This window comes from Lathyrus oleraceus, chromosome 4, assembly GCF_024323335.1.
Source record: "Lathyrus oleraceus cultivar Zhongwan6 chromosome 4, CAAS_Psat_ZW6_1.0, whole genome shotgun sequence".
Lineage (NCBI taxonomy): Eukaryota > Viridiplantae > Streptophyta > Magnoliopsida > Fabales > Fabaceae > Lathyrus > Lathyrus oleraceus.
Window position 1 is genome coordinate 67,145,016 of NC_066582.1, and position 13,707 is coordinate 67,158,722.

Sequence of the window (13,707 nt, forward strand, 5' to 3'; positions counted from 1 at the left end):
GGAAAAGGGCAATTCCGAGGGAAGTCGTATGATGGTAAGAAGAAAGTTGGTGATGGCAAGAAGCCGAGTGGGGGAGGATCTCACACTCCTGTTAAGTGCTTCAGATGTGGTGTTGAGGGACATCGTGCTCCCGAGTGTCCTAAGGGCGACGTGACTTGTTTCAAGTGTGGCAAGCAAGGTCACAAATCTTTTGATTACAGAGTTGGTTTGAATGTGACTTGCTACAACTGTGGGGAGCAAGGGCACATTAGTACCAAGTGCAACAAGCTAAAGAAGGAGCAAGCCAAAGGGAAAGTGTTTGCATTGTCCGGTGCTGATACTTCTACTGAGGAGAGATTGATTTGAGGTACGTGCTTTATTAATAATATGCCTTTGATTGCTATTATTGATACCGGTGCGACGCATTCTTTTATTTCTTTGGATTTTGCTAAGAGATTGAATCTTGAATTATCTGTTATGCGTGGAAGCATGGTTATTGATACTCCGGCTATGGGTTCAGTGACTACTTCATCTGTTTGTTTGAAATGTCCATTGAATATTTGTGATAAAGATTTTGAAGTTGATTTAGTGTGTCTTCCAATGAGTCAACTTGATGTTATTTTGGGAATGCACTGGTTGAGGGCCAACCATGTCTATATTAATTGTTTTGCGAAAGCTATTCTTTTTCTTGAGCCAAAGAAAGAAGGTGATTTATTCTTGTCTACTCAACAAGTGAATGAATTTGTGTGAGATGGTGTTGAAGTGTTTATGTTGGTGGCAAGTTTGAAGCTTAGTGAAAATGGAACAATGGGTGAATTTCCAGTTGTTCGTGATTTTCCTGAAGTGTTTCCTGATGAGGTTAGCAATTTTCCGTCTGAACGTGAAGTTGAGTTCACGATTGATTTGATTCCTAGTACTAGTCTGGCATCGATGGCTCTGTATCGGATGTCACAATCTGATTTGAAAGAGTTGAAGAGCCAACTAGAGGATTTGCTTGATAAGAGGTTTATTCGTTCGAGTGTGTCACCGTGGGGTGCACCTGTCTTGTTAGTTAAGAAGAAAGAAGGTACTATGAGGTTGTGTATGGATTACAGACAACTGAATAAGGTTACTATAAAGAATACGTATCAGCTTCCGAGGATTGATGATTTGATGGATTGATCGCGACTTTATGAGTCGAATTTGGGGTACAAACTGCAAGTGCACAGTTCTATCGCGTAGTTTTAAAAGATATCGATCCCACAGGGACTTATGAATCGATATACCGTTATCTAAGGTTACTACGTAAAGCTAAGGTGAATAATGGTTGATTGTTTGGGGGCGAAGCTAAAAACTAAACTAAGATCTAGATTAAATATTAATAAATCGGATATCGGTATGTAGTTCGTCGTAATTAGGGAATCAATTCTTTGTCGGTTTCTTGGTTTTAAAATAAATCGTTTCAGTTAACTTTATTGATTAAAGGTTTTATCTCAAACTCTCGCTCTGTTGAATAAACCATGACTTTATGTTAATGTAGTTGTCACTTATAATTAAGTCAAAAACCACTTTTTGAAAGCAATAAAGTTGCAGAAACTCTTTTTAAGAAAACACTGACCGTTTTAAACACCCTTATCTCAAACTCTCGCTCTGTTGACTTAGGTTATACAATTAAACCCGAATGCTTAACTCTCGTCCTCACATTCAATCTTTAAGAATACTTTTTGGAAAAGGTCAGAATTTAATTAACTCTAAAACTTGCTCTCGCCCTGATCTAGAATTAATGCCTAATTTACACTGTCCAGTTAAAACCTCAAACTCTCGCTCTATTGATTTTAACTTCTTTATGTCTTTTACTTTTGTAAAAAATTCTTGTTATTAAACCTGTAAATTGAGACCGTAAAAAGATTGATTTTAATTTTAAGTTTGATTAGACCGACTTAGTCTTGATCCCTTATTTCGCTTACTTTACATACCGATATCTAGGCGAATTAGCCAGACATGCTAAACAAACAAAAATACATATCATGCATAAACAGACTCATCCCAGGCAGATAATATAAATAAGTAATAAAACAAAGCATTAAATAATAATTAAAGAACCTGAATGCGTTAAACAATAGTCTTGAACACTCTACCACAAGCCAGTAGGATTTGTTCTTGGATTCTTCAATTAAACAACAAATTAAAACGAAGGAAATAAAAACTAGATTCTAACGTAAGGTTAGATCCGGTAAAAGTTGCACAATAGTTTCCGGTGTAGAAACTATTGTGCGAAAAGAATTAATTAAATGCTAGAAAAGAAAATAGAATTGCAAAAAGGTAAAACAATAAAAATTCTGCAAAGTAATACTATAAAAATATAAGCCTAAACTGCTGGAAGAAGAAAAAATGCGAAAACGGAAAAAGGCGTGGAAAATCTCCGACCCGAGAGCTTTTCCAATTAGCTGCTATTTATACTGCTACTTGTGTAACTGCTTTCCAAGGGTTTCCGTATACGCGGTCTTTTCGTTCCGAGGGTCAAGCGTGGAAATAGCTTTCAACGTGGTCAGTTGCGTTCCTAGTGCCAAAAATATAGGGGAAAGGTGTGACGTCCGTCACACCATGTGTGACGCTCGTCACAGGAGTGTGCTTAGTGTGACTCTCGTCACAACCTTTGTGACGCCCGTCACAGGCACAACGTGCGCTTTCTTTGGGCTGGGCTTGGTCTTTGTTATTTGTTTCCTTTTCATTCCTTCTCACACCTCCTTTTCTTCCCTTTTTCACTTTTGCTTCAAAATGGATACCTGACATAAATAGAAAGGAAATACCGCATAATATCTGATAAAATGAGATAAATTAAAGTAAATGATAATATAATCTAATTGAATTAAGTCCTAAAATGTGATATAATTTCATGTTATCAAACTCCCCCATACTTAGATCTTTGCTTGTCCTCAAGCAAAATTCAGTATAGAACTTGTTTTGAAAATTTTAGCCAGATGAAATTTCACAACACACATCAATTCGTAATAGGTTGCAAGTGGATTTTGTTTAGAAGCAACTTGAGTTAAATCTTGATATCAACAACTACCGTCACAACCTTGATAACCCTGCATTGTGCAAATCAGTTCAAGTACCCTATGATAGCTATCCTGGTTCCCTTATTCTTATTTCACCCGTTTTCATTCTAGCGAAATCACATTAAGCCCTTTATCTTTTCGCGCACATAGTGGAGTAACCGGTTAGTGATTATGATCCCCTTTTAGCTAGAAGTTCTGGTACATAAGTCGGATAACTTCGTTATTCAGTCCAATGCAAATTGCGGGGGATCGAACCGTAGTCCGCCCTACCGAGTTCAGTACCAGATACCTACTGAACCAACTCATAATGGATCTTTCATATTGTGTTTTTGTATGATCTACAACCTTTAGATTAAATGATCTGGTAAGGATCACCTAACTTAATTAGTGCATTTCCTGATATATATATATATATATATATATATATATATATATATATATATATATATATATATATATATATATATATATATATATATATATATATATATATATATATATATATATATATATATTTTTTTTTTGTTACTTTGGGAATCATTCACTTATATTCATCGGCTCTCCACGTAGTTTGCTATTAAGATGGTGCTGACTTCTCGTATAAACTACTTTGGGGTTACTATAAAACTAAAAGTTCAAGGAATTGGTATAATAGGTACTTATCCTGATCTAACGTGTTGAGGTTCGTTTAGAGTGTTTGGCGGTAGTAGTCTTTGTCTTGATTCGACTCAAGATCGATAAAATGAGCAACCTTTATACTTATTGGGTGTTGAATTTTTGTTGTTGTGGCTCATGAAAGTTTGAGGGAATAGATAATGGAAATTTTTGTTCACACTCGGGACTTAACTTAAGATAATAGATTTTTTTTTTTTTTTTTTTTCTTTTATAATTAAAAACAAATAATAATTGAAATAGCAATGAAAGGAAAAGTACATACTTGAAGAAATGGAAATAGAAAGAACATGGTTTCCCCCCCATACTTAAACTAAACATTGTCCCCAATGTTTTAAGGGAATGAAATACAATATGGAAAGGAAAGAGAAACTACAACTAAGGTTGTCTTCCGCCTCTGGTTCTTGGACCTGATGATCTCGGACGTAAGTCTAAGTTGTCGAACCTGCTGAACAACTCAGTAAACCGCTGGTCGGTTATGGCATTCCTAGCATCCTGTTGTTGTTGCATTTGATGCATTATCTGCATCATCTCGACATTCTGTGCCTGCATACCCTCAATAGCGTCCATGATGTCGTCGTTGGTTGCAGGCCTTCTTCGTCGACGACGTTGGGAGGATGGGCCAGTTGCATTGTCGGAAGGGTTGAGTGGGACTGACTGTTGTGTAGGCGGATGATCACCTTGCTCCATTGCTTCAAACTCGTCTGTGTGCGGGTTTGTTTGTGAAGGCTCGGTGGCTTCGGGAGCGTTTAGATCATAGAGGTGGCGGTCGGGGTTTGTGACATCAGTTAGGGCGATATTTGGTAGAACAACGCTTGGGACTGCCTGGTTGTTCACCATAAGATAATGTCCTCCGCCTACTCTGTTCTTAATCAAGCGGCTGGATCGACAGTAGCTGATATCCATAGATAGGGGAGGTAGAGATTCTAAAGTTTGGAGTTTATCCCCTAGGTTTAGGCCAAGTGCTATGGTGGTGATTAATCCACCAATTATAAAAGGTTGCCGACCTCTAGCACATAAGGTGCGGATATGATGAAATAGAAAGGAGGCGGCGTTTACCTGAGTATCTGGTTCGAAGACGCACTGGAGGAAGAATAGCTCCTTTGAGTTGACCTTGCTGTTGTTTGGTCTTCCGAAAACTGTGTTTTGCAAGATGCGGATAAAGTACCGGATAGTGGGGTTATGTATATGGGAGAGAAGGAGCTCTTCCCAGTTGTAGGTATCTATACCGGAAATTTTCTTAAAAAGGCCGAAAACGCCAACTGTGTTCCAGTTTGAGTTTGGAGGGATTCTGGGGTGTAGCAGACCTTCTATGGGGAATTGTAGCATGGTACTCAATTGGTTTTGGGTTAAGGAGTACTCGGTGTTAAACATACGGAAGGTTGCGGTACCGGTTAAAAATTCGTCTTCACCGGCGGGAGTGGTGTAGTCGTATGAACTTAAGAATTCTAAGGTTAGGGATGGGTAGGTGGGTTGATTATGAGTGCAAAGGAAGGTTAAGTTGGCTTGACGGAGCATCCATTCGATACCTTGGAGTAATCCTAATTGTTGTAAACAAGTTAAATCGGGGTACCTGGTGGAAACGACGCCTCGCTGTTGGAAACGCTCGAATTGCTCCCTTTGATAATTTTCATCTTCGGATCGGAAGATGATATTTCCAAAATTCTGATTTCCCGCCATTGTGATGAATGAATTTTGAAAGGGGTGATTTGGAAAGAAAAGAAATGTATTTGATAGGAGAGAATGGTTTGTGGTGAATGAAGGAAGGTTTGGTGGGTATTTATAGGAGAAGAATTTGGAAGTTGGAAAGAAGAAGTGGTTGAAAAGTAATTAAGTGTGGTTGAATGGAAATTAATGGGGAAGGTAAAAAATAAAAAAGGTGTAACGTTCGTCTCCAACGGCTCCTTAACGTTCACTAGTCTGAAGGGTGTTACGCTCGTCACAGGGGTGTGACGTTCGTAACAGGCACTTGGTGTGCCGTCCGTTATGGATTTGTGTGACGCTCGTCACACATTCCATTTTGGCAAGGCTTCAGTAGCGTTTCACAGAATCAATTTGGTAAAGGATTTTATTTTTGTTATTTATTTTGTTTTGTTTTGCTTATGATTGGTTTATTTTGCAATTTAATTTATCGTGCACGCTTAATCTGCTTTGTATAATAATAAGTCATAGGTAGCAACATTAGAGCATAATAGCTATTGCATAATAAAATTAAATAAACAGCTTCAATAAAATGATCATAATGTAATACAGGAAAGGAAAACAATGAAATGAAAGAGAAATAAATGTGAACATGAATTCAAATAACATTAATGAATAATCTAACTTAAAACTAAATAACTTAGAAAAATAACTAAATTCTATCCCTCTGTACGATCTCTGGCCTGAGGAGCAAAAGAGTTAACACGATGTAGCAACTCGTGAAACTGATCTGTCATACTGCTCATGTATCCTAGAACTTCGTGTCTCATGTTAGTAAATTCTCCTCTGAGGGCGTCTTGTTCTGACATCAAAGCTTCAATGGCGGTGTTATAATCAGTTCCGGGCATATGATGCCGGAGGTCGGATATGGCTGATTCTTCGGTCTGAACAGGCTGAGGAGGAGGGTCAATATCATAATAGCCGGATGGTGTCTGAGGGTCGGATTCAGCATGAGGGATCTGGTCATCATAAGTCTCATAGTCATCATAAATCTCATAGTCCTGGATGGATTCAGTGGATCTAGCAGGAGTGGGAGTTTCGTTCAGGTTATAGAGCCAGTTACTGCGGTTATGAATGCTAGTCCTAGGATCGGGCATGGTGAATAGGCAAAGAACCTGGTTATCAATAATAAGCTCAAACTCGTCAGACCCTAGGTTTGCTATAAACATAGTGTTGAAGAGGAAGGGTATACTCATAGTAGTAATGCCACAAAAAGGGCTTAGGTCAAGCATAGGCTGACGTAATCCAATAGCATTACCTATCATAGTTATCAAACCGCCTATTCTAATGGGTGCTCGCTCATCTTGGATAAGGTGGTCCAAATTAGCTAACATAAAAGTGGCACCGTTTACTGGACGGTTCTGGGAAGCACAAAATATGATGAAGAGTTCATCACGTGAAACTGAAGTACTATTTGGCTTCTTCCCAAATAAAGTGTGGGTAAGGATCTTATGGAAATAGCGAAAGGCCGGGTTATGTATGTTTCCAGAGAGAAACTCATGTTCTTCGGGCTCATCATTTTCAGTCAGCTTACCCCAAAAGTGTTCAAGTTCTCTATGTTCAAAAAGTTCTTCCTGGATTACTGTGAATGTGTCAAAGGAGGTAGGAAAACCCAAAAGATTGGTAAAGTCTCTAATATTAAATTGGTACTCCATATTGAACATTCTGAACTGGATAAAGCCTCTGCTAATTCCTTTTCCATGGCTGGGTAGATAGATTAATGAGCTAAGGAATTCTAGTGTGAGTCTCCGGTAGGTGGTGAAATGTCTCAGGATAGGGGATGTCTCCCATCCTATCTGGTTCAGCAAATACAGGACACTTTGTCTAAGTCCAAGGGCAGTCATAGCCCAATCATCAGCATATAAACTAGGTAGCATCTCTCTAGTGGCTAGTTCTTCAAACTTTTGTTTCTGAGCCATTCCTCTGAATTTGATACTCATACGATCAAAATGTCCCATCTGGTTAGTGTCAGCTAGAGAAAAGAAAACATGAGTTTTAGTCAGGATTTGGCCAAATGCCGAAAGGAGAAAAAATTATTATTATTATATTTTTTTTCTTTTGAATTAAAATAAATCAGGAATTAATACTAAACAGAAATTAAAAGAATAATTGAGGAAAGAAAAATAGGAAAATGATAATAATAGAATAAGAAAATAATTGTGGGTTGTCTCCCACTAAGCGCTTTGTTTAAATGTCGCAAGCTCGACAAAGAAACTGTTAAGTATAATCTATAGGTCCTGGGGGCATTTCGTCTAAGTGTAGGATTTGCGAATCTCCATTGGTTTCCGCATAATGATAGTGTTTTAGACGTTGCCTGTTTACGGTAAACGGTTCTGTGGATTTGCCTTTAATTTCTATTGCTCCACTGGGGAAGATGTTAGTGATATGAAAAGGTCCTGACCATCTGGATCGTAGTTTTCCCGGGAATAACTTTAGTCTAGAGTTAAATAAAAGGACTGCGTCGCCTTGCTTGAAGATTTTCCTTGATATACGCTTGTCATGCCATTGTTTTGTTCTTTCTTTATAGATTCTGGCATTTTCATAGGCGTCTCTTCTGAGTTCTTCTAATTCGTTTATGTCAAGGATTCTCTTTTCACCGGCGGCTTTATAGTTTAGATTCAGATTTCTAATAGCCCAATAGGCTTTATGTTCTAATTCTACCGGGAGGTGACAGGATTTTCCATAAATGAGCTTAAATGGGGTCGTCCCTATGGGGGTTTTATAAGCAGTTCGGTATGCCCACAAAGCTTCTGGTAATTTCAATGACCAATCTTTCCTTGAAGTGGCGACCGTTTTTTCTAGTATTTGCTTGATTTCTCTGTTAGATACTTCCACTTGTCCACTGGTCTGAGGGTGGTAAGGTGTCGCTATCCTATGTCTCACTCCATATTTAAATAATAATTTTTCGAGTACCTTGGATATAAAGTGCGATCCACCATCACTGACTACTATTCTTGGGATGCCAAATCTCGGAAATATTATATTCTTAAAGAGTCTAGTTACTACTCGGGTGTCGTTTGTTGGGGAGGCTACAGCTTCGATCCATTTTGATACGTAGTCAACTGCCACGAGTATGTATTTGTTACCGAAAGAGGATGGAAAAGGTCCCATGAAGTCTATTCCCCACACGTCGAAGATCTCTACTTCCAAAATACCTTTTTGTGGCATCTCGTCACGTCTAGATATGTTTCCCGTGCGTTGACATCTGTCACATTCCTTAATAGCCGCATGTACGTCCTTCCATATAGTTGGCCAATAAAAGCCGGCTTGTAGGATTTTAGAGCAGGTCTTGGATGTACTTGTGTGTCCACCATAAGGAGCGGAGTGGCAGTGTTGGATTATATTTTCTACCTCTTCTTCGGGTATACATCGACGGAAAATACCATCGGGGCCTCTTTTGAAAAGTAAGGGATCATCCCAGTAATAGTGTTTTATGTCGTAGAAGAATCGTTTCTTCTGCTGGTAAGATAAAGTAGGTGGAACTATTCCGGCAGCTAAATAATTGACTAGATCAGCGTACCATGGTGTGGCAGATATAGCTAAGGTGGTTTCTACTTGCAGGTCGGAGTTGTTCTCTTCCAAAGTAGCTATAAGTTTGTCATACGAGAAATCATCATTAATTGATGTTCTTTCCGGTTCAAGGTTCTCAAGTCTAGAGAGGTGGTCTGCTACTACGTTTTCAGTTCCTTTCTTGTCCTTGATTTCTAAGTCGAATTCTTGTAGCAACAAGATCCATCTTAGGAGTCTAGGTTTAGCATCCTTTTTTGTTAAAAGGTACTTGATAGCAGCGTGATCAGCGTAAACTATTATTTTAGCTCCAACCAAGTAAGAACGAAATTTATCTAGCGCAAATACCACTGCTAGGAGTTCTTTCTCGGTAGTGGCGTAATTCATTTGCGCTTCATCCAGGGTTCTGCTTGCGTAATATATAACGTGAAGCTTTTTATCCTTTCGTTGTCCTAAAACAGCACCTACAGCATAATCGCTGGCATCGCACATTATTTCGAATGGTTCATTCCAGTCTGGTGTCTGCATTATGGGTGCGGAGATCAATGCTTGCTTAAGCGTTTGAAATGCTTTTAAACAATTATCATCGAATATGAATTCGGCATCTTTCATCAACAGTCCGGTTAAAGGTTTAGTTATCTTAGAGAAGTCTTTGATGAATCGTCGGTAAAAACCGGCGTGTCCTAAAACAATTCCTTCTTGTACCATAAAGTGGCACTTTTCCCAATTAAGTACTAAGTTTACTTTTACACATCGCTCAAGAACTCTTTCCAGGTTTTCAAGGCATTCTTCGAAACTTTGTCCGTATACAGAAAAGTCATCCATAAATACTTCCATGATGTTTTCGAGAAAGTCGGCGAAAATTGCCATCATGCATCTTTGAAAGGTTGCAGGGGCATTACACAGACCAAACGGCATTCGTCTATAAGCGAAGGTACCAAAAGGGCACGTGAACGTTGTCTTTTCTTGGTCATCAGGGTGAATTGGTATTTGAAAGAAGCCTGAATAACCGTCTAGATAACAGAAATGTGAATGTTTTGCTAATCGTTCTAACATTTGGTCAATGAATGGTAAAGGGAAATGATCTTTTCGGGTTGCTTTGTTTAGTTTCCTATAATCAATGCACATTCTCCATCCTGATTCGATTTGTTTAGTTATAGTTTCCCCTTTTTCGTTTTCAATAACGGTTATGCCTCCTTTCTTTGGTACAACGTGCACAAGACTAACCCATTTGCTATCAGATATAGGATATATAATACCTGCTTCCAATAACTTGGTTATTTCCTTCTTTACTACCTCACTCAGGATCGGATTTAGTCTTCTCTGGTGTTCCCTAGAGGTTTTACAGTCTTCTTCTAACATGATGCGGTGCATACAAATAGAATGACTTATTCCTTTAAGATCGGTGATGTGGTACCCTAGTGCGGTTGGATACTTCCTTAAGATATGTAGGAGTTTTTCTGTTTCGAGTCTTCCTAGGTCTGCATTAACTATCACAGGTCGTTCAAGTTCTAAGTCTAGGAATTCATATCTCAGATTTTTGGGAAGTGTTTTCAGGTCAGGGGTTGGTTTGTTAAGACATTGCGTAGGATCCGGTGTTATTGCCAAACATTGGTTAGATCTGTCTTCTACAAGGCAATCAGATGATTTGTCTTCTTCTAACTCTGCTTCTTTTATGCATTCATCGATGATATCCATGAAGTAACATGTATCTTCTATTGCAGGTGCTTTCAAGAATTGGGAAAGAATGAATTCAATTTTCTCTTCACCTACTTCGAAGGTGAGTCGTCCTCGTTTTACGTCTATGATTGCACCGGCAGTTGCTAAGAATGGTCTTCCCAGTATAATGGGTGTAATATCATCTTCTCTAATGTCCATAATTGTAAAATCAGTGGGAATGTAGAATTGACCTATGCGTACGGGAACGTTTTCAAGGATTCCTACAGGATATTTGATGGAACGATCTGCTAGTTGCACAGACATTTTGGTTGGTCTTAATTCTCCCATTTCCAGTTTCTTACATATGGATAGAGGCATAACGCTAATTCCGGCTCCTAAATCGCATAAGGCTTTGTCGATGACAAATTTTCCTATGTGACAGGGTATAGAGAAACTACCTGGATCCTTGAGTTTAGGGGGCATGTTTTGGATTATAGCGCTACATTCGGCAGGGAGTGTAACGGTTTCGCTATCCTCAAGTTTCCTCTTATTAGAAAGGATTTCTTTTAAGAATTTAGCATATGAGGGCATCTGCGTAATAGCTTCGGTGAACGGAATTGTAACGTTTAATTGTTTAAGGAGATCAACAAATTTTCTAAATTGGCCCGCATCTTTGGTTTTAACAAGCCTTTGAGGGTAAGGTATAGGTGGTTTGTAAGGTGGTGGAGGTACATAAGGTTCCTTCTTTTCTAGGGTTTCCTTATTACTCTCTTCCTTTTCCTTAGGTTCACTTTCCTCAGTTGATTTCTTAGGGTTTTGGTTTTCTATCCTTGGATCAGACGGTCCTTCCACTTCCGTTCCACTTCTTAATATAATTGCATGAGCGTGGCTTCTCGGGTTAGGTTGGGGCTGTCCAGGGAATGTACCAGTTGGGGCAGCAGTAGGTGCTTGTTGTTGGGCTACTTGTGATATTTGTGTTTCCAGCATTTTGTTATGGGTAGCCAAGGCATCTACTTTGCTTGCTAGTTGTTTAAGTTGTTCGCCAGTGTGTACATTCTGGTTTAGGAAATCTTTATTGGTTTGTTGTTGGGAAGCTATAAAGTTTTCCATCATGATTTCCAAGTTGGATTTCCTAGGGGCGTTATTGTTAGGCATGGATGGGTTCGGTTTCTGATATCCCGGAGGTATAGCTGGGGCTTGATTTGGAGACTGTCCAGGTGCGTACAAAGCGTTATTGCTCTTATATGAAAAGTTTGGATGGTTCTTCCAATTTGAGTTATAGGTGTTCGAATAGGGGCTTCCTTGAGCATAGTTTACTTGCTCTGCTTGGATTCCTGTCAAGAGTTGACAGTCCGTAGGAGTGTGGCCTTGGATTCCACAGACCTCGCAATTCTGAGTTATAGCAACCACGGCGGCTGGAGGTGATACGTTTAAACTTTCAATTTTCTGGACCAAAGCATCCACTTTTGCGTTAACGTGATCAAGGTTACTTATCTCGTACATGCCAGTTTTCGTTTGAGGTTTTTCCACCGTTGTTCGTTCGGTTCCCCACTGATAGTGGTTTTGGGCCATGCTCTCGATAAGCTGGTAAGCATCAGCATAAGGTTTGTTCATTAATGCACCACCTGCAGCGGCGTCTATTGTTAACCTTGTGTTGTATAAGAGACCATTATAAAATGTGTGAATTACTAACCAGTCTTCCAAACCGTGGTGTGGGCAAAGTCTCATCATGTCTTTATATCTTTCCCATGCTTCGAAAAGAGACTCGTTGTCTTTCTGTTTAAATCCGTTTATCTGGGCTCTTAACATAGCTGTTTTGCTTGGCGGAAAGTATCGGGCAAGAAAAACTTTCTTCAACTCGTTCCATGTGGTGACTGAGTTGGAAGGGAGAGATTGAAGCCATCTTCTAGCGCTATCTCTTAATGAGAAAGGAAAAAGACGAAGTCGAATTGCCTCTGAAGTGACACCATTAGCTTTAACAGTATCAGCGTATTGGACAAATACGGATAAATGAAGGTTTGGATCCTCGGTAGGATTTCCAGAGAATTGGTTCTGTTGCACCGCCTGCAACAGCGAAGGTTTAAGTTCGAAGTTGTTTGCTTCGATTGCGGGCGGAGCAATACTTGAATGCGGCTCATCTTGCGATGGAGCGGCGTAATCTCTAAGAGCACGAGCTGGTTCTGCCATCTCGATTATCGAAGGAAAAAGGTTTTTGAAATCAGGAAGTTCTATAGGAGGGAGATTGTTTGCAGCACGATATTCCCGAATTCGTCGTAAGACTCGGAGATATAGTTCGATATCGTTGATTCGTAAATAGAGCGGTTCGCCTTGTGAGCGAGTGCGTGGCATACAAATCAACGAAAGAAAGAATAGAAGAAAAAGAAACCTTAGTCTCTACAGCGTAACGGAAGAGTTACGATATCGATTAAATAAAAGTCCCCGGCAACGGCGCCAAAAACTTGATCGCGACTTTATGAGTCGAATTTGGGGTACAAACTGCAAGTGCACAGTTCTATCGCGTAGTTTTAAAAGATATCGATCCCACAGGGACTTATGAATCGATATACCGTTATCTAAGGTTACTACGTAAAGCTAAGGTGAATAATGGTTGATTGTTTGGGGGCGAAGCTAAAAACTAAACTAAGATCTAGATTAAATATTAATAAATCGGATATCGGTATGTAGTTCGTCGTAATTAGGGAATCAATTCTTTGTCGGTTTCTTGGTTTTAAAATAAATCGTTTCAGTTAACTTTATTGATTAAAGGTTTTATCTCAAACTCTCGCTCTGTTGAATAAACCATGACTTTATGTTAATGTAGCTGTCACTTATAATTAAGTCAAAAACCACTTTTTGAAAGCAATAAAGTTGCAGAAACTCTTTTTAAGAAAACACTGACCGTTTTAAACACCCTTATCTCAAACTCTCGCTCTGTTGACTTAGGTTATACAATTAAACCCGAATGCTTAACTCTCGTCCTCACATTCAATCTTTAAGAATACTTTTTGGAAAAGGTCAGAATTTAATTAACTCTAAAACTTGCTCTCGCCCTGATCTAGAATTAATGCCTAATTTACACTGTCCAGTTAAAACCTCAAACTCTCGCTCTATTGATTTTAACTTCTTTATGTCTTTTACTTTTGTAAAA

General features: G+C 39.1%; 1 protein-coding gene and 1 pseudogene across 1 annotated transcript; both read left to right on the forward strand.

Moving 5' to 3' along the window:
• Window positions 1–366: 366 nt before the first annotated feature.
• On the forward strand, window positions 367–2,494 carry LOC127136049 (uncharacterized). The gene is made up of 3 exons (XM_051062654.1): window positions 367–685; window positions 743–983; window positions 2,326–2,494. The coding sequence occupies exons 1-3, from the start codon at window positions 367–369 to the stop codon at window positions 2,492–2,494; spliced, it is 729 nt and encodes a 242-aa protein (XP_050918611.1).
• A 9,767-nt stretch (window positions 2,495–12,261) lies between these two features.
• LOC127077507 (uncharacterized) lies at window positions 12,262–12,361 on the forward strand (annotated as a pseudogene).
• The last annotated feature ends 1,346 nt before the right edge of the window (window positions 12,362–13,707 follow it).